At 47.1% G+C, this 23,975-nt stretch overlaps 1 protein-coding gene across 8 annotated transcripts; it reads left to right on the plus strand.

The window, feature by feature from the left end:
- Positions 1–143: 143 nt before the first annotated feature.
- Positions 144–17,375, plus strand: CXCR2 (C-X-C motif chemokine receptor 2). 8 transcript variants are annotated; one of them, XM_053215780.1, is made up of 6 exons: positions 144–1,169; positions 2,118–3,622; positions 4,043–4,095; positions 5,322–5,404; positions 8,520–8,591; positions 12,668–17,375. In XM_053215780.1, exon 6 carries the CDS (start codon positions 12,693–12,695, stop codon positions 13,761–13,763), a length of 1,071 nt encoding a protein of 356 aa, XP_053071755.1. In that variant the 5' UTR covers positions 144–1,169; positions 2,118–3,622; positions 4,043–4,095; positions 5,322–5,404; positions 8,520–8,591; positions 12,668–12,692; the 3' UTR covers positions 13,764–17,375. The 8 variants fall into 8 exon arrangements, with proteins under 8 accessions (XP_053071755.1, XP_053071757.1, XP_053071756.1 ...); XM_053215782.1 differs by having other exon boundaries at positions 12,784–17,375; XM_015066681.3 differs by lacking the exon at positions 144–1,169 and having other exon boundaries at positions 2,149–2,183; positions 3,523–3,622.
- The last annotated feature ends 6,600 nt before the right edge of the window (positions 17,376–23,975 follow it).

The following is a 23,975-nucleotide window of genomic DNA, read 5'->3' on the forward strand; positions in this document are numbered from 1 at the left end:
CAAATTTCTTCATGCCCTTTGTAACCTCTCCCTCCTCCTCCTCTCTCCCCGGCACCCACTTATTTGCTTTCTATCACTGGAGACTAGTTTTCCAGAATTTTATATAAACGGAATCCTAACTATACACTCTCTATTGTCTGCCTTCAATAGTCCCTTTTTACTATTGAGTAGTATTCCACTGCATGGATATACCACAATTTGTTTACACATGCAACTGTTGCCTGACATTTGGATTATTTCCAGTTTGAGACTGTTACAAATACATTTCCTATAACCATCTGTGTACAAATCTTTGCATAGACGTTTACTTTTTTTTTTTAAGATTTTTGTTTTTTAAAGTAATCTGTACACCCAATGTGGGGCTTAAACTCACAATTCCAAGATCAAGAGTTGCATGCTCTATCCACTGAGCCAGCCAGGTGCCCCTAGACCTTTGCTTTTATTTCTCTTGGGTAAATACCTAGGAATGAAATTGCCAGGTCATATGATAAGTATATGTTTAACTTTTAAGAAACTGCTGAGTTGTTCCCAAAAGAGTTGTGTGTTGGCCCCTCCCACCAGCAGTGTGTGGGAGGGCCAGCCGCCTCGCAGAGCATCTGGTTTAGTGGGCAGGAGAGGAGGCTCAGACATGAGGCTTGGGCCTCTCTGTCCTGCCCTTCCAACCACTGTGGTGACTTGGTGAGTCCCCAGTTGTGAGTGCCTGGACGGAGGAGCTGAGACTAGGTAACTCTCTATGCAGTGCTCACTCAACTAAACTTTAGTAAAGATAGTTATGAGGATTTGTGTACCTTCATGGTACAAGACCATATCCCCTGACTGCCCAAGAAGTCTTACACAAATTCTGTGTCATTCCCTGGACTCCCAATTGTGGTTCTTCTGAGGATACTGTTTCAGAAGAAGCACAGGCCCCACTCTGTACCAGATAGGGATTAGCTGCCCTATCTGGGCTCCAGGGCAGACTCTGTGGCCCCAAATAGGCATGCATGCTATTATCCCCATCCCCTCTGCCTCACACAGACTGCCAGAGCCTCTGCAGCAGTTGGGCAACCTTGTGGCTCTGACCAGCGCCTGTGGACCGCCTCTTGGGGTCAGGGACACCCAGAGTTGCATCCCATTACCATAGCATGGAGCAAGAGTTTTGCAATAGCAGTTCCTGCCCTGGAGAGCTGGTAAGAACTTCTCCTTAGCAAAAGCTACAACAAGGTGAGGGGCACGGAATGGAGGGAGTGGAGGGGGGCAGGGCTGGGGCTCTGGAGCAATCAGGGCAATAGAATCACCCCTACCCTAAAGGACAGCGATCCCTTGCTAAGGATTAGATTTGCTCAGATACTTTTATTAGGTTCTTACTATAGTGGACGACATCATGTTCTAGTTGAACTCCAGTGTCGAGTTCAGGCCTGCCTGATGAACTGATGGGAGGGAAGAGAGGTAGCAGAAGCCAATGTTCAAAGAGAAGGCAAGATGCTCCTGGACAAGAACTCATCAGAAGGAAATCAGGGGCCAGAAATGGGGCAGCTTGACCTTCTCCCCGTTTGGGTGGGATGGAAGGGCTGTGCTGAGGACCAGTCTCTAGCTCAACACTGCCCCCCAAAGAGTCCACACCAACTCCAATGAAGAGCACAAAAGCTCCACAAAGACATTAGAAGAGCTTGTTAGACCTTGGGGAATCCTCTGGCAGAAGGTTCCACAAGGGTCACCAAGGGTACCGGTCCTTCAGCAGTGACTCCAGCACACGTGTCTAGCGCAGCAGCACGCACAGGAGCGCCCGGGAGACATTCCCAACAGACCCCCTCAAAATTCCTGGAGAGTACCTTACAGGGGGATGAAGCCCTGAATGAGCACAGAGGGTTTAAGCCAGTGCTATTTGGGTTTGCTGCTATTGATGTGACTATTGACTATTACTGCTATTGATGTGGTGGGAAATTTTGGCAACATAATTATTTCTTTCAATTAGATGTCATTCAGATCCTCCAATGTACATCAATCCCCCTACTTTGTCAAATACATATATATATACACATATATATGTATATAATATATATAGTCTGTATATATTTATTTATGTTTATATTTTTATATGTATATTACTTATTATATATAAAATCCCTGCTTTGAAGAACCTCACAGTGGGGAGGAGGGAGCAGCCAGAGATTACAAAACCCCTAACTGAAGCCATGATAGAGGTAAGCCTAAGGGTGTGGACAACACAGAGAGAAAGGGCTGCATTCCATACAGGTCATGACTGGGCTGAATCTAAAAGGAAAAAGGAGAGGTGCCTGGGTGGCTCAGTTAGTTAAGCATCTGACTCTTGATTTCCACTCAGGTCACGATCTCGAGGTTTGTGAGTTCAAGCCCTGCGTCAGGCTCTGTGCTGATGGTGTGGAGCCTGCTTGGGATTCTCTCTCTGTCCCCACCCTACTTGTGTGCACTCTCTCTCAAAATAAGTAAACTTTAAAAAAAATTTTAATTTTGTAATGTTTACTTTTGAGAGAGAAAAGGAGACAGACAGAGTAAGAGGGGGAGGGGCAGAGAGAGAGAGAGAGAGAGAGAGAGAGAGGGACATGCAGATTATGAAGCAGGCTCCAGGCTCTGAGCTGTAGGCACAGAGCCCAACATGGGGCTCAAACTCGCAAACTGCGAGATCATGACCTGAGCCGAAGTTGGATGCTTAACTGACTGGCCCACCCAGGCACCCCAAACTTAAAAAACTTTTTAAAGGAAAATGGACAGTTGACCAGACCAAGAGGGTAAGGAAGAACCTTCCAAGGGGAAGGGAAATGCATGCCAGGCTCTGTGGGGGAACCAAACAGCTCTTTGGGGAACTGCAAGTAGTTCCCTGTGGCTGTAGTTAAGGGGTCAGGGGGATGTGGCCAGCAACAAGGCTGGAGAAGTACACAAGGTCACATGCAGGGGCACCAGTTGCCCATAATCGGGAGATGGGCTCTACCTGAGGTCAATGGGGGGTCCTCCAAGGGTTTTAAAAGGAAAAGAACATGATCAAATTCACGCTTTTGGAAGATGGTTCTGAGAGCAGAGTAGAGGATGGTTTAAAGGGGAAAGATTTGAGGCCAAGATCACTTAGGAGAATAGTTGTAGCTGTCGTGGTGGCGGGGACGGTGATCTAGTGGTATTGGTGATTAGTAGTGGTAAGAACAGCAGTAGCAAACGGTGCCAAGCACCATTCCAAGTGCTTTATAAATATAGACTCATTTAATCTGCATGGCAACACTCTAACATGCAGTAGGTGTTTTCAACAGCCCCATTTTCCAGATGATGAGACCGAGACCCAGTGAGACTAAATAACCTCCCCAAGGTCTACAGTCCAGCTCCAGAATCCACAGCTATTGCATGAGGACTGCGGTGTTGCCTAACACTGTCAGTGAAGATGGCGATAATCAAGAGATGCTAAAGAGATAGCCTCTGAGACAGGGGTGTGCGAGGGGCGGGCCGTTCCGGTTGGGCAGATGCCCGGCTAGGAGGGTGGGGTCAGAATTCCACGAGACTGGTTTTCTACCTGCTCAGCTTGCAGCACCTGTGGAGCCTCAGCAGAAATTTCAAGAGGTGGCCCCGTGAGGAGTTGGAGCTTAGGCGAGAAGTGCAGGAGGCGAGTCAGGAGCAAAAGGTATGGGAGATCCTGGCCCTTACTGGGTGGTCATTGAAGCCAAAGGGGGCAGGTGGGCTGGCCTGGGGAGGGCAGGGAGAGAGGAGGACCCAGGCAGAGCCCAGAGGAACATCCAGATTTGAGGAATGAATTGAGAAACAATGCCCCAAAGTAAGATGAAGAGAGGTGCCGGAGAAATAAAAAAAGAATGAGGTCAGGGGGATTAAGTGCTACAGAGGTTAAATAAGACTTGAACAATAACCATTTCACTATAAATACAGTTACAGGGCATGCAACGGGGGGGGGGGGGATATTTTAACATAATTGGCAGACATGAGTAGATGGGGTAAGGGGCCCTTTTGTAAACTGACAACGGGAGAATAAATTGATACAGTCTTTTTCTTGAAGTATGGTTGATATATAATGTTATATTACTTTCAGGCGTACAACACGGTGGTGTGGACAATTCTGTACATCACGCCCTGCTCATCACGGTAAGTAGAGCCCCTGTAAGCTGGTACAGCCTTATCAAAATTTAAACATGCACAGATATGACCCAGCAAAATTATAATTAAGTCACACATACAATCATACAAGTTCCCAAAGACCTGCACCCAAAGATGCTCGTAGCAAAATTTAAATATTCGTCCATAAGGTAATTATCGAATAAATCGTGATACATCCGCACCGCGGGCCAGTATCTGTCACTGAAAAGAGAAAGACGGATCTACATGCACCGATGTGTTAATAGGTCCACGACAGCCTATTAAGGTGCAGGATGGTACATGTAGTTAACTGTCACTTGTTTTAGGGAAGGAAGGAAGGAAAACATGCTTGTATATGCATGGGGAAAAGTCTGGAAAGATGGACACAAGGTATATGTGAATCTAAGGACGGAAAGAGTCCTTCCTGTTTGACTTCAGATGCTTCTGTGGTGCCTCTATTCTTTACCATAGTCCTGCTTTGTTTTTCCAATATTAAAGTGGCTTGATTTCAGAAAAGGGCTTATTGGAGGCCGTGGCCTGAGGTCATTGGTAATGTTGGCAAGAGCTGCGTCAGCAGAGCGGTGGGAAGGGAGCTAGCTACAGCGGGCTGAGCGGTGAACAAGAGGTGGCGAGGTGAAGACAGTCCCCGCTTTCTCCAGAAGTCTGCCTGCGAGGAGGGCACTAGGGGAGTGGTAGCCGGAGGGGTCCTCCGACAGAGGGAGGGTGAGCTCAGGGAAAGGGATGGGGGGTGGGGCAGAGAGGCCGGGAGGCAGGACCCTCGAGGATGTGAGAGGCAGTGTGTTCCACAGACAGTGCAGGAATTTACCAGAAAGAGAAGGAGGGACACTTCTCACGCTGACTCTACAAGGAAGGAAGAAGGTGTGCAACAAGGGCACGCAAGCCTGTTCACGGGGACCGGGGTCGCCCGCATCTTCCTTGTAAAGAAGGAGGTGCAGTTTCCGCACGCTCGGCGACAGAGGTAGACTAGGCATACTTCCACCTTCAGACTGGCAGGCTCCTCCAGCAGCCATTAGACTTTCAGGTAGGCATGAAAATCCCCAGCGCTCATCACAGAATCTCCAGGCGGATCCTGGGCCTGGAGTCAGAGTCTCCGGACAGACCTCATTCCTCTGAGGGAACTCTCCCCCTGGCGGGCCTCCTGGAATTCACCCTGGGCAACTCCAGGTTCGAGGTTTCCCCATAAAGTCCACTTCACTCTTTTTCCTGTCCGACAGCCCTGACTGCTTCCGGCCCTGAGTCACAGAGGAGGTACCAGTGACCACTCCAATCACAACAGCAGCTGTAGCGGCGACAGCAGGTAAGTGAGTGTTCGGGCTGAGGGGCGCCGGGGGCATTTTTCTGATGGACGTGACTTTGAAACTTCAGTCTCCTCCACGGAGCCCCCGAGAACCGGGGTGATGAGTTTTCGAGCTAAAGCTAACAAAATCTTCACCCGGACAGCATATGGTACAAAAGAACTTACTGCAAGTGTGAGAGACTCTGTATCTGCACCGTCCAACGTGATAGCCACGCGTGGCTCTTGAACCCTTGAAAGATGGCTGCTATGACTGAGGAACTAAATGTTTTGTTTCACTTTAACTCATGTTAAGTAGCTCCATGTGTCTAGTGGCTATCGTACTGGACAATGCAGATCTAGAACAATCGCCTCATTTTCCAACGGGCCACGTCAAGGCCCAGAGAGAATTGACTTGTCCTAGTTCACCCTGACCATCAGCAGCAGAACCAGCCTGTTCTTTCTTCACCCCAACATCCATATGCAGGTGGTGGTTTCAGGGGAAATGAAATCAACCCAGTGGACGTCAAGAAGCTGGCAGGTGGGGAAATGTCAAATCTGGGCTCCCCCTACGGGGCGCCTGGGTGGCTCAGTCGGTTAAGCGTCCGACTTCAGCTCAGGTCATGATGTCACGGTCCGTGAGTTCGAGCCCTGCATTGGGCTCTGTGCTGACAGCTCAGAGCCTGGAGCCTGCTTCAGATTCTGTGTCTCCCTCTCTCTCTGACCCTCCCCCGTTCATGCTTTGTCTCTCTCTGTCTCAAAATAAATAAACATTAAAAAAAAATTTTTTTTTAAATCTGGGCTCCCCTTTCGACACCTTTTCATTTAGTTGTCTGGGACAGAGAGGTACCTAACAGAGCTCAGAAACCTGAGGCTAGCATCCGGCCCCTTGTTAACAGTGGAAAGAATACAGGATTTAAGGTCCGGTAAAAAACATTGCTTAAAAATTGTTTAAGGGGCACCTGGGTGGCTCAGTCAGATGAGCGTCCAACTTCAGCTCAGGTCATGATCTCGCAGTTCGTGAGTCCAAGCCCCACATTGGGCTCACTGCTGTCAGCCTGTCAGCTCAGAGCCCACTTCAGATCCTCGGTCCCCCTCTCTCTGTCCTTCCCCACTTGCACTCTCCCAAAAATAAATAAAGTTTTTTAAAAAATTGTTTAAAACCCAGTTCCCTGCGTCACTCTGACGAAGTTGCTTAACTCCCAGAGTCCAGTTTCCTCATTCACCAAATGTGTACTTCATGGGTTTGTTGAGAGGATTAAATGTACAGATTCTTTTTTTTTTTTTTAAGATTTTATGTTTAAGTACTCTTCACACCCAACGTGGGGTTCAAACTCACAACCCTGAGACCAAGAGTTGTTTACTCCACTGTCTGAGCCAGCCAGGCCCCCCTAAAATACAAATTCTGGAAAGCACTTTTCCCAGGAGCTGGACCCTGGTAGGCACTCAACATTATAGCTAATGTGACTATTGTTATCCAGGTCAGAGAAAGTGAAGATGTACATCAGAGTCAGCCTGGAAAGCCTACCCGCTGCTTTTCCTTGCTTGGGGGTACAGTGGAGAGACGTCATCATATAGTCGATACACTATTTCAGTAATAAAGATCACAATGATAGGGGCGCCTGGGTGGCTCACTCGGTTAAGCGTCTGACTTCGGCTCAGGTCATGATCTCACCGTCTGTGAGTTCGAGCCCCGCTTCGGGCTCTGTGCCGACAGCTCAGAGCTTGGAGCCTGCTTCGGATTCTGTGTCTCCCTGTCTCTCTGTCCCTCCCCTGCTCATGCTCTGTCTCTCTCTCTCTCAAAAATAAATAAACGTGAAAAAAAATGTTTTTTAAAAATCACGAGGACAAAGGCTAACATCACGCTTTCTGTACGTCTTAAGAATTTTACGGGTAATTCTTCAGTCAATCCTCAGGACAACCTGACAAGTTAGATGCTATCATTGGTCTCATCTTACAGATGAGCAAACGGAGACTTGGAAAGGAAAAGTCACTTGCCTAGAGCTGCTCGGCTAGCAGAATCCTTATCCTGCTTTCATGTTCCTCTCTCCGTGTATAACGAGCTTCTGTCTGGTTTTGGCATCACCCGGTCAGGAGTCACTGCGTTCTTCTCCAGCATGGGAAAGGGAAGGGTGACGAAGAATGTGTGCTAAACAGTTGGACTCAGAGGTTCTTTTGTAGGGGCAGGCAGCCTGGGTGAGTCTGCTGCAGGCTTTGAGAATATTCTGCAGGGACACACAGACTAACAGGCTAGGGTAAGGCGTAGTGGAGGGGATGGAGGTATCGTTTGCTGGGGTGGGGGCTTGGGAGGGAGCCGTGAATTCGTGTTCACTGCTCTGCCCGTGTTCATCCTTTCCATTGTAATCGATAGCCAATGTGACAAAACCTATTCCTAGTGCCACCCAACACTGCTTTCAAAACTGTTTGGACTTGCATACGTTGTTAATTTTTCCCGAAAGGCTTTCTTTCCAAATCCGATGGTCTTGGCTCCAAAGACGGTAGCTACGGCAGAGCCAATCCCAAGTGTACAAGCCGAGAAAGAATCGCAATGCCCTTAGAGGAGCCCCTGGTCAGGGCAGATGGTTGGGCAGGGAGGTGAAAGACAAGAGAGTGGGGTCCCCCCTTGGGGGTGGGAGTTCTCACAAGGATGTGACATGGAGAAGGAATCTGTGAGGCTTTAAGGGTTCCTGGGGTGAATGGGATGGGACAGGAAGCAGGAGGAAACGATCTCTGTCGTCTTCATGAGTCACTCTCCTTTGAGATGTGAAAGAGGTTCATGAGCCAGGAGCTGCCCGAGGCAGCTGGAGTGTGGAGAGAGTCAGACAAGGCAGCTGAAAGAACCAGGGGCTGCTGAGACCAGGGCAAAGGTGAGATAAACCCATGCTGTCCTGGGCAAACCGCTGCCTTTGTGTGGGCCTCAATTGCCTCATCTGTGAAATGGAAAAGATTGTCTAGAAAACACCATATGTCCCTTACCAATATGGGACTCTACTGGTCCAGAAAATTACTTGTGATCCAAGAGCTGACCTGGGAATTAATTATTCAAGTTATCAAAAGTATCCAGCACCCTGAGGACTCCACCCTAGAATTGAGCAATCTAAATCCTCCGCTCACTTCCTCCACTGTGTTCTCACCACAGCCGCCCTGTCAGTCAGGCACATCTGCCCTCCTGGACGCATCGCATTGTACAGGTGAAAGTCCCAGACTCCTGGTAAGTCTTGGAACACCTACCCTCTCACCTTCCAGAATGTTTCTGTTCTCTATTCTTCTTAACACCCAGCCTCTGTTTATCCCAGACACCTCTCCCCACCCTGGGTGGGCTTTATCCATTTTTAGGCCTCCCTGCCCCCAAAGGGAGAGCTTCTGCCCTTCATCCCTACACCTCTCTCCAAAAACCACTTAGGGCAACTCTCTTCACACCCCCTTCCCTTCCTAACTCAGTGAGCTCTCCTGCTTTGGCTAGGATTGGATCTGAGGAAGGGACAGACATTGCTGAGTTCCACCCCCCACCCCGTCCACTACATTAAATGCAAATATGTGTGGATTATATTTATAGAGAGAAAAAATGCTAAAATTGTATTGAGATGATTGAATTTTCCATTGCTATTGAAAAGATTGCCTTCAATGTTTGGGATCTTATAAATGTCTCCGTTTTATAGCATTTTCATAAAATAAGTTGGACTCATCCCATCTGTGGAGTTTTTTTTTTTTTTTGACATTTATTTTTGAGACATAGAGAGACAGAGCATGAATGGGGGAGGGTCAGAGAGAAAGGGAGACACAGAATCTGAAACAGGCTCCAAGCTCTGAGCTGTCAGCACAGAGCCCAATGCGGGGCTCAAACTCACGGAGTGTGAGATCATGACCTGAGCCGAAGTCGGTCGCCCAACCGACTGAGCCACCCAGGCGCCCCTCATCTGTGGAGTTTCTGAACGGCCATGATTCATCAAGGGTATGGCCATCTCACTCAATGAGGGAGTCTCCTGCTTGTTCACCGAGAACAGGACTGGGTGGTCAGTAGCAGCTAGCCAGTTCAAAGGCGTTTGGTTTATCATTCCTGCAAGGGTTGTAGATTTCATTCTGGGTCTACAGAATAGCTAAGAAAGCACTGCACAAAACAGCAAATGATGGGAGTCAACCGTATACAGTCTGACTTCATGAGATCTTGAGAACTTAGCTTAGAAGTATATTTAATATATGAGGTATATTTTTTTTTCATGAAGCAGGTCTGTAGACTGTAAGTAGCATATGGAATCCTTGGCTGCAGCACTTGTAGGCTCTGTGACCCTGGGCTGGTTTTTGTGCCTCTCTGGGCCTCTCTTCTCATCTGTAAACAGGGGCTAATCATATCTATTTGTAACCATCAAGGGAGATCACGTACCTATGAGGCACAAAGCAGATCTCAGATATGTTAACTCCCTTCCCTTAGTTTCTCCCTTTAACTGTCAAAACATCCTCCCTAGAGATTGGTAAATTGAAAACCCAACAGGCAACAACAAACCTCGTCCCCCCCATCCCCCAGTGGCTGGGGGTCATTGCCCTGGCCTGGTTCTCTTTCCCGAGTTCTCTACCTTCTATCCTGCTTTGCGGGGTCTCCCTCTGGACCCTCCAACTGACACTTTGTGGAAGTACAGCTGAGCACTGGATTATCCAGAATGAGGGCATATCTGTGAAATATACTTGACTGCTGCCTGTCCTGTCCTGATAGGGAAGTTTCTGTGGCCATTGTAGCCCTGTCTTCTCACAGCCAATGCTCATAACTGGGGGGAGGAAGGGGTCTCCTCTGTGGGCACAAGTTCTGCATCCACTTTCAAAAATGGCCTTCTCTTAGGTCACTTGTTTCCCTTGAGAGCACCTTTGATCATCAGTTCCCAGAGGCGACCTACCCTTGACCTTGTGACTTCCTTGGATGTGACCCTGGGATAAACATGCTCTTGACTATGGGACTGCGGAGCCAATGACCTGCAGGTCTTGCCAACAACCATGGCTGAGCCAGCTGTACCATCTGCCTATCCCACAACCACCTTCTCCTCCTGGCCAGACAGGGCACCACCACCAGCACAGACTGATCGAATCTGCTCTGTGCGTGGTCTCCATGGGCTAAGAGGCTAACTTAACTGACCTCCATCATCTAGGCAAGAAAGTAATAACCTCTCAGGAAAGTGAAGGCTAAGAATTCTGTCACTCTAGGGGAAAGGGCATTACCTTTCTGGTGTCTCTTATCCCTACCCAGCTTTCTTCTTTACTATGTGTGATTGACAATAACAGACTTTCTTCCGTTAAAGAGAAAAGCTCCCTGGGAGTTTCATTGTTGATGCTATTGTTTTACTATTTGTATTTGCTTTTCAATGTATTTGCCCTTTGGCTATTTTTTTTCTGGTTGAGATATAATTCACACACTGTCAAAGTCACCCACTTCCAATGTACAACCAGTGGTTCTTAATATATGCACAAAGTTATACAATCATCACCACTGTCTGATTCCTGAACACTTTCATCACCTTGAAAAGAGAGCCTGTACTCATTAATATTCCCCTCCCTCCAGCCCCTGGCAACCACAGATCTGCTTTCTGTCTTGCCTTTCTGATTTGCCTATTCCTTCATACATGGATTCATCCAGTATGAAGCCTTTTATGTCTGGCTTTTTTCACTTGGAATAATGTTTTCAAGATTCACTCACGTTGTAGCATAGATCAGTACTTCATTTCCTTTTGTGGTTGAATAATATTGCCTTGTTTGTATAGACCACAATTTGTTTATCCTTTAATTGGATGATGGACATTTGGATTGTTTCCACTTTTTGGCTATTATGCTGCTATGAACATCTGTGTACAACTTTTTGTGTGGACATATGTTTTCAATTCCCTTGGGTACATGTCTAGAAGTAAAATTGCTGGGTCATTGGTAACTGTGTTTAACTTTTTGAACAACTGCCAGACTGTTTTCCAAGGTAGCTGCACCATGTTACATTCCCACTTACCATGTATGAGGGGTCCAATTTCTCCACATCCTTGTCAACATCATTGCTGTCCATCTTGTTTTATTATGATGATCCTAGTTAGTATTGAAGTAATTCCAGAACCACTTACTTTATGTTTTTTCTCTTTGACACTGGTTCCATTTTGAGGTGGGTCACAGACTTGCATATGGTCACAGGATGGTCATACCTCGGTATAAAGAAATGGCACAATGGTGACATATTTTGTGGTTCAAAAGCAACTAATTTGGTAGCTAGTCTATTTTAATTTACTTCCTGTTTGAAAACTGGGTTCATATTTCAGAGTGACTGCAGCTTCCTCCAGAGGCCGGCTTTGGGCTATCCCCGTAACAAGGGCAGAGCCAAGAGAAGTGGGTTTACCTGGGGAGAGTCTGGGGGTGCTGGGGAGTCAATGATGGATGAAGGCACTCCCTACCAGGACAGAGAGTATCCCCACCAGAACTGGAAAGCCACCAAAACAAGGATAGTGTGTCTCCACCTGTCTTCTCTGCTTCCTGCTGCCTCTGCTCCTCACGCTGGGAGCACGCTGGCTTTCTCTGCTCACCTCTGCATGACACAATATGGCTCCTTAGAGCTCCCAAGACACTCTGTTTCATTGCCACCCACTTGGAGAATCAATCAGCCACCTGCTTAGGATTTTTAATATATTTTTTTCCAAACTACACAAATACTCCCACTGCAGGTCTCCTGCATTCTGAAAGGAAAATACTGGGCCGTACTGAGTAAACTCTCCTTCTTCTAGCTCAAGTATCTTGCAACTGTATGCTGTTACCGCTAAATCTGTTTCCCCGCACACTTCTTTTAAATAACTTTCAAAAAGTTGGACAAAGGGCTTCCTCCCTTAGCTTTATAGTCAAACCTTGATCTTTTTTCTAGTGGTCAAATCCAACTGGATTGCCTGCTTCATCCCCCAGATCAAGAACTAAATGGTACCTCATGTTTCTGACATTAAATGCAGCCTCAACAGCCAGACATGCTCACCACTGAAGAATCCAAGACATGCTCTATAGGGATTATTTGAAGGGAAGTTTCAACAATGTTTTGGGTGATGGTGGTGTCGTGGAAAGTGCTCAGAACCTCTCTGGCTTTGAAGGGAACTATACTCTTCATGCAATGTACCACTTATCACTAAGTAAATGAGTCTCAAAACCCTAGAGCCACTATTTCCTAACATGAAACTTGCTTGCATGTAATATACAAGCCAAAGCGAAGAGTCAGAGGTTTATGGGCAAACAGGCTAGAGTCTGGGGAGATGTTCCTGTGCAGTAACTCTCACCTCTCTTCTCTAGGCCAGGATTTAAGTTTGCCTCAAATATGGAAGTAGACTGGGATAATTACAGCTTGGAAGATCTCTTCGACATGGAAAATTATAGTTACAACACTGACCTGCCCACTATTCTGTCAGACTCTGCCCCATGCAGGCCAGAATCTCTGGAAATCAATCAGTATGCCATGGTGGTCATCTATGCCCTGGTCTTCGTGCTCAGCTTGCTGGGAAACTCCTTAGTGATACTGGTTGTCTTATATAGTCGGGTGAGTCGTTCTGTCACTGATGTCTACCTGCTGAATCTGGCCATAGCCGACTTGCTCTTTGCCCTGACCTTACCTATCTGGGCTGCCTCCAAGGCAAAGGGCTGGATCTTTGGCACAGCCCTTTGCAAGGTGGTCTCACTCCTGAAAGAAATCAACTTCTACAGCAGCATCCTGTTGCTGGCCTGCATCAGCGTGGACCGCTACTTGGCCATTGTCCATGCCACACGCACACTGACTCAGAAGCGGCACTGGGTCAAGTTCATATGCTTAGGCATCTGGGCCCTGTCCCTGATCCTGTCCCTGCCCATCTTCATCTTCCGCAGGGCCATCTATCCCCCTTATTCCAGCCCAGTCTGCTATGAGGACATGGGTGCCAATACTACAAAATGGCGGATGGTGATGCGGGTCCTGCCCCAGACCTTTGGTTTCCTCCTGCCTTTGATGGTCATGCTGTTTTGCTATGGACTCACCCTGCGCACGCTGTTTGAGGCCCACATGGGGCAGAAACACCGGGCCATGAGGGTCATCTTTGCTGTCGTGCTCATCTTCCTGCTCTGCTGGCTGCCCTACAACCTGGTCCTGATCGCAGACACCCTCATGAGGCTCCAGGCGATCAAAGAGACCTGTGAGCGCCGCAATGACATTGGCCGGGCCCTGGATGCCACCGAGATTCTGGGCTTCTTCCACAGCTGCCTCAATCCCATCATCTACGCCTTCATTGGCCAGAAGTTTCGCCATGGACTCATCAAGATCATGGCCATCCATGGCCTCATCAGCAAAGAGCACTTGTCCAAGGACAGCAGGCCTTCCTTCGTTGGCTCTTCTTCAGGGAACACTTCTACTACCTTCTAGGCTCCTGCCCCTGTTGCAGCCCCTCGGGGCTCCTCCCTTGCCATCAGCACCCCATTCTAAGCCTCACGCCCACTGGCTGTCCACAGTCTCTATGTCAAGGCAGCCCCCGTTGTGGTTACAGGAAGTTACTGGGGTCACATCCTTATCAGGCCCTCCTTGTTTGGTTGAGAAAGCCTGCCCTGCTGCCCCTCCCCTTACTGTAGTTGCTATGTCAGCTGCTAGGGCTCAGTCCATCCTACCACTGAGCCCATAGCACCCTGTCCCCTGAGACACTTAAAGACATTTAACAGACATTCTTTTAAGTGACTACAGAAAGTTCCCACCATTGGGAGCCATTAGTGGCAAACAGCATTGGTTGCTGCCCCAACTCTCTCTTTCTTGCCTGTCAGCAAAGTCCAGTTCCCTTGAGAGAGGCCAAAAAGGACAGGTACTCCTTTCTAAGACTCCTTTTTGCTTGGAGTGGCCTTATCATTCACTTCTGACTAATAAGATTTAAGGGCATTAGTGTGCTGGTCAACCACTGTCCTGGGGAAAAAAAAGTCCTGATTTGTAGCATTTGCCAAGTTGCCTGGTGTAAATGCTCCACCGTGGCGATGTCACGGGTGGTGGTATTTAGCAACCAGCTCACAAAAATCTAGGAAATGTAATGATCTGCTTTCACAAGCAGGTACAAACTGGCTTCAGTGCACCATTGCTTAAGAGGAAGTCTGCTGGGACCGGAGGACTCCTGGGAAGTACTCCTGATTAAACACACACACACACACACACACACACACACACACACCCTTGGTTCTTGCCTTTAAATATGGTTGTAGGATATAATGTGACAAAGTGGCAAAAACTAAGTATGCCCAACATACTCAGGCAGATGGAGTCAAAGTATAAAAAGGACCCGAGAATGAAGAGCCCAGAAAGAAACCTAAGCATAAATGGTCAAATTGTTTTCAACAAGGGCGTCAAGACTCTTCAGTGGGGAAAGGATAGTCTTTCAACAAATGGTGCTGGGAAAACTATTCACGTGCACAAGAATGAACTTGGTCTCTTCTCTTACACTATACACAAAAGTTAACTGAAAATGGATCAACGACCTCAACATGAGAGTTTCAATGATAAAACTCTTAGTAGAAACATAGAGGAAAAATTTTATAACATTGGATTCAACAATGATTCCTTGGATATGACACCAAAAGCACAGGCAACAAAAGAATAAATAGATAAATTAGATTTCATCAAAGGTAAAACCTTATGTACGTCAAAGGGTACCATCAACAGAGTGGAAAGGGAAACCACGGAATGGAAGAAAATATTTGCAAATCATATATCTTATACAGGTTACTTTCCACGATATATAAAGAATTCCTACAATTCAACAACAGCAGACAATAACAAGTGTTGGCAAGGATATGGAAAAACTGGTGGAACCCTCGTGCACTGTTGGTGGGAATGTGAAATGGTGCAGTTGCCGTGAGAAACAGTGCCTCAAAAGATGACACCTAGAATTACTATACGATCTGGCAATTCCATGTCTAAGTGTATACCCAAAAGAACTGAAAGCAGAGACTCAGATATTGGTACACCAGTGTTCATAGCAGCATTATACACGATAGCCAAGAGGGGAAAACAACCCAAATGTCCTTCAGTGGATGATGGACAAACAAAATGTTGGATATACGTACAATGGAATTTTGTCTTCAGTCTTAAAAAGGAATGAAGTTCTGATACAGGCTACAAGATGGATGAACCTTGAAAACATTACACTAAGCGAAATAAGCCAGACAGAAATAGCGTATGATTCTACTTATTGGAAGTACCGAGAAGAGTCAAGTTCATAGATGAAAAGTAAAATAACAGTTACCAGGAAATGGGGAGAGGAGAAAATGGGAAGTTATTGTTTAATGAGTACAGAATTCATTTGAGGAAGATGAAAGGTTCTGAAGATGGCTTGTGGTGATAGTTGTACAACAGTGTGGATGTGCTTAATGCCCCTAAACAGTACACTTAAAAATGGTAAAAATGGTAAATTCTATGTTATGTGTATTTTACTACAATGAAAGAAAAAAAAAAACTAGTTCCCAAAAGACAAATTGTAGCCACTGAACCAGCCATGGAACCATCTACCAATAATTTCTTGTTAAGGGAGATAATTAAATGTCTTTTTTTATATATAAACCACTTTTAGTCGAGTATTTAATTACTTGCAACAAAAAGCATCCAAACTGGAAAGTCAGATAAGGGTGAGCAGAGGTCCTGAGTGTACATTTATTTACAATAAATAAACCCCTTTGCTCTTTATTGGACACACAGAGAGGATTGAAATAGAGATCGAGGCCAGCCTTTCTACCTCCTTCATCCTGAGCCCAAGCTTGTTGTTGCTGTCATGTGTTATGGAAGGAAATGTGTCCCGGGGTCATCTAGTGCTTCTCGTGACTTTGGGTGAAACCATAGTCAAGAGTGTCAAGGATGGGATTAGAAAAGCCAAGTATGTTGACCAGATCAGCTAGACGGGGGAGCAGGAAGCCAGAGAGCTCTCCTGAGCCCAGTCAGCAACCCCTACTTCGAGTCTCACACAAAACGTACACTCACACATACACGTGCACACATACGCCCATCGTCCAGACTGGCAAAAGCACACTCTTGCAGCATGGGGAACTGATTTCCGCACAAAACAAAGGCTTCAACTCACTGCTTTAGCAGTATTTATTAAGGGCCTGCCAGCCCAGGGCTCTGGAATATGGCAGGGCCTTCCCTGGCAGCCCTCCTGTTCACAGGCCTTGTCTCTGCAGGGGACAAGAGAGCTCTGAGCAGCTTGCTAAGGAAATAAGACGTCAAGGGGAGTTGAAGTGCGCAGTCCCCAAACTTTACCAGGTTCTGATCCCCTTCCTGTTACCAGCTCTCTGACCACTAAATCGGAGTCCTGAAAACAGGCCTCACCAGGGAGGCAGGAGCAAATCTCTTGAGCTGGAGTGTTCGAAGGGCATGTAACTAGCACTCCCAACTCAGGAAAGTGCAAACAGGATTAATCCAGGCAACGATTTATCCCTTGTTCTGAGCTCATTCTGTGCCAGGCACTGTGCTAAGCTCAGGTTCAGGCATGACCCATCGCACTGGCCAAGCCTCCAGAGCAGCCTCTGATTCATCAGGTGGGAAAGGCAGGTGAGCATGTATTTACTAGAGGGAACACCCGAGTTGCCAGAGGGGCCGGTGGTGTTCTGACCTGGCACAGTGGATGGGCCAGATGGCTCCCTGAGATCATTGTCAGTGGGAAGTTTCACTCTGGTTCCGGGGCTCTGCTCTTTCCTCCTATAACAAGGGCTCGAGGAAGCATGTTTCTCCAAGGAAAATAAGAGGATAAAACAAGCCCAGGAGCAATCAGGCAGAGACTCAGTTGCAATTAGGTGTCTGTTAATGTTTCTCTTTCTCACTCTCTCCCTCCCTCCTCCCTTGGCACAAGGAACTGACCGACCAAGCCATCACTAGGAGGAGGCAAATCCCGGGCCTGCCTTTGAGTTGTTGATTTCTTCCTTCCCTCCCAAGTTTCCAGGCCCGAGTCCCACTGACAGGGCCCAGCTCTTTTTTTTTTTTTTTTTTTAAGGTTTATTTATTTTTGAGAGAGAGAGAGAGACAGAGCGCGAGCAGGGGGGGCGGGGCGGGGCGCAGAGAGAGAGGGAGACACAGAATCCGAAGCAGGCTCCAGGCTCGGAGCTGTCAGCACAGAGCCCGACGCGGGGCTCAAACTCACAAACAGAACAAACAGAACCGTGAGATCATGACCTGAGCCAAAGTCAGACGCTTAACTGACTGAGCCACCCAGGCGTCCCTAGGGCCCAGCTCCTTTCTGTCTAGATCTGCCTGCTCCATCTAGGCAGGGGGGCGAGGGGGGCGAGGGGGGCGAGGGGGGCTCTTGCTTCTGGAGATATATTCCCCTACTTGCACGAACACCCTTTTTTCTCTGTGGCCCAAGTTTATACCGCCTTCCTCCACAGCAACCCCTCCCCATTCTCTGCGGGATGGGCTCCCTCTGTTCATGAGATCAGGACAGCCTCCAGTCTCTCTCGGGTGACATAAAGAAGTACCTCCAGTTTGCATATCACATTGAAATTCATTGCATGCAGACCCACGTGGAAAACCATGCCACCACTGCCATAGTGGAGCCGGAGGCAACCTGGAGCCCCCCTCCCTCCCCGCCAACCCTTGCAGTACATAAATGAGGAAACTGAGGCCTGAACAAAGCAACTTCATCAAAATCTCATAGCTGGGTCAGAGTAGAGCTGCAATGAAAATTCCTAGTGTGGTTCGTTTTTTCAGATATTTTGCTTTTCTAGTGGTGAGACTTCAGGCCCCTTACAAACAGATGGGGGAAATATATACATGAACGTCTCAGAGCATTCCGCTCATACAGGTAGGGCCAGTCTCTACTTCAGTGCCTACACTCATATGATAGAGGGAAGGGCCAACTGAGGCTTGGGGCCCAGGGTTGGGAGCAGGCTCAGAACAGGGTTACCATATTCTGAGCTGGTACGCAAGCCAGTTAAAGAGACAATTGGAACCCAGTACAAAGTGCAAAGACAGGCAGCCCTAAACCCTCTATCGAGGACACACGCGCTGTCACGCAGGGTTCAATTAGGAAAGCGGGACCCCTTGGAGGAGAGATAGGTTATAGGGATCTGACTGTATGCAGTTGTGGGAGCTGGCTAGACAGTCTAGGTCAGGCTGCGGTCTTTGCTTCTGGTGCTGGGACCTGGAAGTGGCAGGACAGGTGGCTGAGAAGGAGAGATCACGTGAAGCAGAGAATAGGACAAGCTGGACCGTGCAACGACAGACTGAGACCTGCACTGGCCTCTCATGGCCTTCAAGTTCAACGTGTGATGGCCTGCTGGAGACGCCAATGCCTGCGTCATGAAGGTCAGAGCACACCTGGCTCTGGAGCAGGAAGTGCTGCAGATTCAGCAGCCGCCCCACACTAACAAGAGGAGCCAGCAAATGAGGCACAACATAGATCAGCATCTGCTGCCTCGCGCTGACCTTCCAGAGCATAAAAAGAATGCAGCTTCTGCTGGTAAAGCTCACACAGAAGTCTCTCCTGGCCGACAGCTGAGGCGGAACTAGGCAAGAAAGGGAGCTTGAGGAAACGTGATTCCAGTGTAACTACATCAACTCATTACAAATCTTCCACCCAAACATAGGTGCAGACTCGAAAGAAGAAGAATGGTTACCACCGAAATCTGGATAATGTTTACTTAGGGTTTGAATCCATCAGGGAGGAACACACTGGGGCTTTTGAGGATGCTGGTAATATTCCCTTTCTTTACCTAGGTGATGGATACCTGGGATTTGTTGCGTCACTATTCTTTTTTTAAAATGTTTATTTACACTTGAGAGCACGAGCTTGCGTGCGAGTGGGGGAGGGGCAGATAAAGCCAGGGAGACCGAGGATCCGAAGCCAGCTCTGTGCTGAGTTCCACCAGGGGCTCGAACTCACAAACTGTGAGAGCATAACCTGAGCCGAAGTCGGACGCTTAACTAACTGAGCCACCCAGGCGCCCCTGATGTATCATTATTCTTAAAGCTAAAAACATTAGTTTTCTACAACCTGTAGTATGTGTTCTATTCACCATAAAAGTGCTTTTAATCACTAAAATTAAGGGAAAGAATATGAAGAAAGTTACCAGAAGAACAAAGGACAACTCTGGTCATTTGGAGCAGCCACTGCAGGGAGTGAAGGGGAGGCTGCCACATCCTATAGTTTCGGGGGTCAGAATCCACCAGATTAGAAGACAATATCATCACCCATACTTGGTAGCAGGGTAAATAGGGACACCCTTTAGAGAAGGTAATTTGATCGTATTATTTTAGTGTATATACCTTCTGACCCGGGAATTACTCTTCTAGAAATCTACCCTATAGAAATACCCACATAGGTAGACAAAGGATATTTGTCACTGCATTGCTGTTAAAACTCAAAGCTTCGAGACAACCTAAATGTTCAGCAGGAGGGAAAGATGCAATAAGGTTCGAAGGAACATCCACACCATGGAATACATTGAATGCAGTGGTTTAAACACAAGGTAAAAACATGTTGTTCAGTGGAAAAAGTCAGAACAGAAAATCACATATTGTATGATTCCATCGACATAAAATGTCTGAAAAAGGCGTATCTACAGAGACAGAGATCAGGTGAGCTGTAGGGCTCGGGATGGGAGCAGGGAATGATTGAAGACAGGCACAAGACTACTTTTAGGGGCAATGGAAATATTCTACATCTGGATTGTGGTAATAGTCATACGACTCTGGAAAATTGCCAAAAGTCATTGGATGCTATATACTTAAAGCAGGTGAATTTTATTGTAAGTAAATTATAGTCAATAAAGCTGTTTTAAAAATCCTTAAAGAATAATGAGGTGGTTATATGCATGGACACAGAAAGATCTTTAAGAAAGCATGCTGAATGAAAAGGAAAGTAGAACAGTAAATGGCTTATTTTTGTAAAAAAAAAAAAACCATAATATATATGGGTTTATAAATGTTCAGAAAAATATCTGGGAGGATATACACAAAGTTATCGAAAGGCATTAAAGAGAATTGGACAGTGGAATTATATTTAGGATTAATTCATACAGTTTTGCATTGTTTCACGTATTTGATTGGGGTGGGATTTTCTCAAAAATGGGGGGGAATGGAGGCCTATTGTCTGGGGAGGGGGCATGCCAGGCTGCATGCATATCAGTCTCCTTACAGACAAGGAGGCTAGGCTTTATGGATATGTCCCTATGCTTTTATATTTTCCCATTGAACAGTCTTTTCTTTTTTTAACTTCATTTTCTGGTAAAGTTGCCTTTGCAAAACATCACCTTGGTCTCAAATGAGTTAAGCGCCAAGGGACAGAAAAAGAACTAGAGAGCATAAAAGGCCATAAAGCAGTATTTCTAAAAGTTCTCCATGTTTAAGATGGGCCCCTTGCTTAAAAGGCAGCTTTATGGACAATCCCTGAATGGATCAGAGCCCTGGCAGGACCAGGTGGTGTACTGAAGCTGGGCAAGGAGAGAGAGTTATATCAGACTGGTGAGAGTGTAATAACATGTGGAAATGGCTCGGGGAAAAGAAAATGAGTGATGGTGCAGCACCCCAAGGCCAGTAACAGTTGGGAACTGTCACTGCCCCTAGGTCTGAGGAGTGAAGCAAGGGAGACATTACGGGAGCCCAGGGAGGAAGCTGTATGATGATGGCCGCCCAGCAGGAGCCAATCCCAGCAACTAGCAGGGACAGAGCTGGGGGGGGGGGGGAATAAATGCCCTGACTTGAAGTTTCAGCCCACCCATCTCCTACTAGGGTTCCCGCTGGCTGAGCTCAGAATCCAAAGGACAGGGGAATCCATTTAGGTAGTCCCTATCGGTCAGCATCCCATGGCATAGAGCAGGGTAAGAAAGGCAGAGAGTGGATATGTGGAAGGTACCCAACTCACCGCTCCAACCCGAGGTTGATGTAAGGGGAGGGTCCCAGTCCTACCGAATCTGAATAGCTGAGGGTGGGGTCCTGGAAATCTGGAGTCCCAGAGGAGTATCATCAAGACTCAAGCGTAAAGCCCACTGACCCAGAAGCAGTGATGGCCGAGCTGCCCAAACCAGAGATGAGAAATGCCCCGTTGCAATTAGAATTGTTTGTGAAGGTGAGTCTTTCCCTTGCACAAGGTATATATTCTACTTTCTCTCTCTCTCTCTCTCCGTGTATGCTTCCAGTTTCTAAGACCCTCCAACTCCTGCTGACCCCTAGCCCAAAGCAAGGTGGCCTTGCATTTCAGCCTCCTCCTGACCATTCCATCTGCTCAAAATAGAACAGATGTGGGGATGGGGAGGGAGAGTGGGGAAAACAGAGATCACATTCCCAACTCATGGCCCCTCCCCCAGCCCTTCAGAGACATTCACAAGTCACCTTCCCGGAGAAGACAGACACACAACTGATTTCTCAACAGAGCCTTGCAAGGTCTGATGTCAGACATGTTCCCCTGGCCATAAATGGCAGGGTCAGCTTCCTATCGAAGCTGGCTCTGTGCCAAGCCACCTCAGAGATTGGGTCAAAGTCTTGAATCCCATGAGGTGATCTGACCCATGTTTCTTCTCTATTCCACTACAGTAATAATACCAACTAGCATTTCTAGGGGACTTTGTCAGATGTCCAGCATTATGCTACGGGATTTACTATACGAGACTGCATAGCTGGCACTTTGGGCAACTCTGCTGTCCCATAAGTCTACGCTTGCCCGAGGGTCTCACTCAGTTGTCAAGATGCAGGAGCGTGACTCCCAGGGAGCTTCTGAAAGGCTCAGGACTCTCAACGTCATAGTAGCTCCCGGGGACCAGGGTCAGGGTTGCACAAAAACCCTCCATTATGGGGAGGCCCTGCTAATTCAGCTTAGGGCATACATGTGTGTGTGTGTGTGTGTGTGTGTGTGTGTGTGTGTGTGTGTTATTCACCTCATACTCTGCAAATGGCACCCGCCTTAAGCTGTGCAGTGTCAAACCTGCCCATCTACGAGTGGTGGCCCTGAACTGCTTTACCTAAATCTAGACTGGTTGGAAGGGAGCTTAAAAATATCCCCTTCCAGTCTGAACTCCCCTTTTGACAGGTGAGTGACTCAAGACCGAGAGCAGATGGACCCTTGCCGAAGGTCTTGAACTACAAGTGACAGAGGCAGAGCTGGACCCTGGTCTCCAGATTCCCCATCCATTACCCTCTTCACTAGACCAGGAAGCCTCCAGTCAAGTCGCTGGGGAAACTAATTCGCATAGGACTGACAGCAAGACTCATGAGATTGTGCCCATGACCTTTTTCTTCCAGCACCTATAGATAAAGATTCAAGGGATAAGAAAACCCAAAATTAGAGACTTAGAGGGCTGTCCTAAACACTTCTTCATGTATTCCCACCCATCGTGAGAAGCAGGTAAACATTCGGAGCTGGTTTACGTGGTAGATTTAGCTACTTAAGGGTCTGGCCCCAGGGTCTACCACCTGTAAGTAGGTTTAGCTTCGGAGCCAGATCCCTACAGGCACATCCCAACTCTAGTTAAACTCTTGTGCCTCGCCTTCCTCTTCTGCAAAACGGACTAATTATAAAACCAGCCTCATAGGGTAGTTTTAAGGATCAGAGTAGTTAGTGAACACATCTAAAGCACTTAGCAAACAAGCAAAGGGAAAAAAAAACAAGAGAGAGAACCAACCCAGGAAACAGATTTTTTTTAAGTTTATTTTTGAGAGACAGCGCTCCAGGCTCCAAGCTGTCAGCACCGAGCCCCAGCACAGAGCCCGATGCGGGGCTCGAGCTCACAAACCGCAGAATCATGATCTGAGCTGTAACCGACTAAGCCACCCAGGCACTCGGGGAACAGATTCTTAATTATAGAGAACAAACTGATGGTTACCTGAGGGAGGAGCAAGAGGGGATGGGGGAACTAGTGATGGGGGTTAAGGAATGCACGTGTCATGATAAGCACCAGATGATGTATGGAATCACTATATTGTACATCCAAAACTAATACAACACGGTATGTTAACTAATTGGAATTAAAATTTAAAAATTTTTTTAAAAGTTCTTAGCTCAGGAGCACCTGAGTGGTGCAGTCAGTTAAGCGTCCGACTCTTGATCTTGGCTCAGGTCATGATCTCACAGTTCCTAAGTTTGAGCCCTGCATCGGGCTCCGTGCTGAAGGCGTGGAGCCTGCTTGGGATTCTCTCTCTCCTTCTCTCTGCCTCGCCTCTGCTTGTGCACGTGCGCACGCGTGTTCTCTCTCTCTGTCTCTCTCTCCCTCTCTCTCTCTCTCAAACTAAATAAACTTTTTAAAAAACATATTTTAAAAAAGCACTTAGCCCAGTAATAGAGCATTGTAAACTCTGATAAATGTTAGCTATTAATCTTTATTCAAATATTTAATTTTGCTCCAACTTTACAGAGGTCAGTCATAATTTGGGCTAAACTTTATGCACAGCAACATTGATAATAAAGTTCAAATGAGTTCCCAGCTATAGTTTTAATATAAAATGAACACAGCCACTATCAACTTGCCTGTCCTAGGAAGGTGGTAACATTTTTAAAACGTGTTCTGCAACCCAGCCTGTTCTTCATTTAGCCATTCATTTTCTTGTATCAGCTTATAAGTCAGATTAGGCCCTTTTTATCGAGGAAGTCAGAACCCTGTAAACCTGCAGAACACTAATCCTAAA

This window comes from Acinonyx jubatus, chromosome C1 (assembly GCF_027475565.1).
Source record: "Acinonyx jubatus isolate Ajub_Pintada_27869175 chromosome C1, VMU_Ajub_asm_v1.0, whole genome shotgun sequence".
Classification (NCBI taxonomy): domain Eukaryota; kingdom Metazoa; phylum Chordata; class Mammalia; order Carnivora; family Felidae; genus Acinonyx; species Acinonyx jubatus.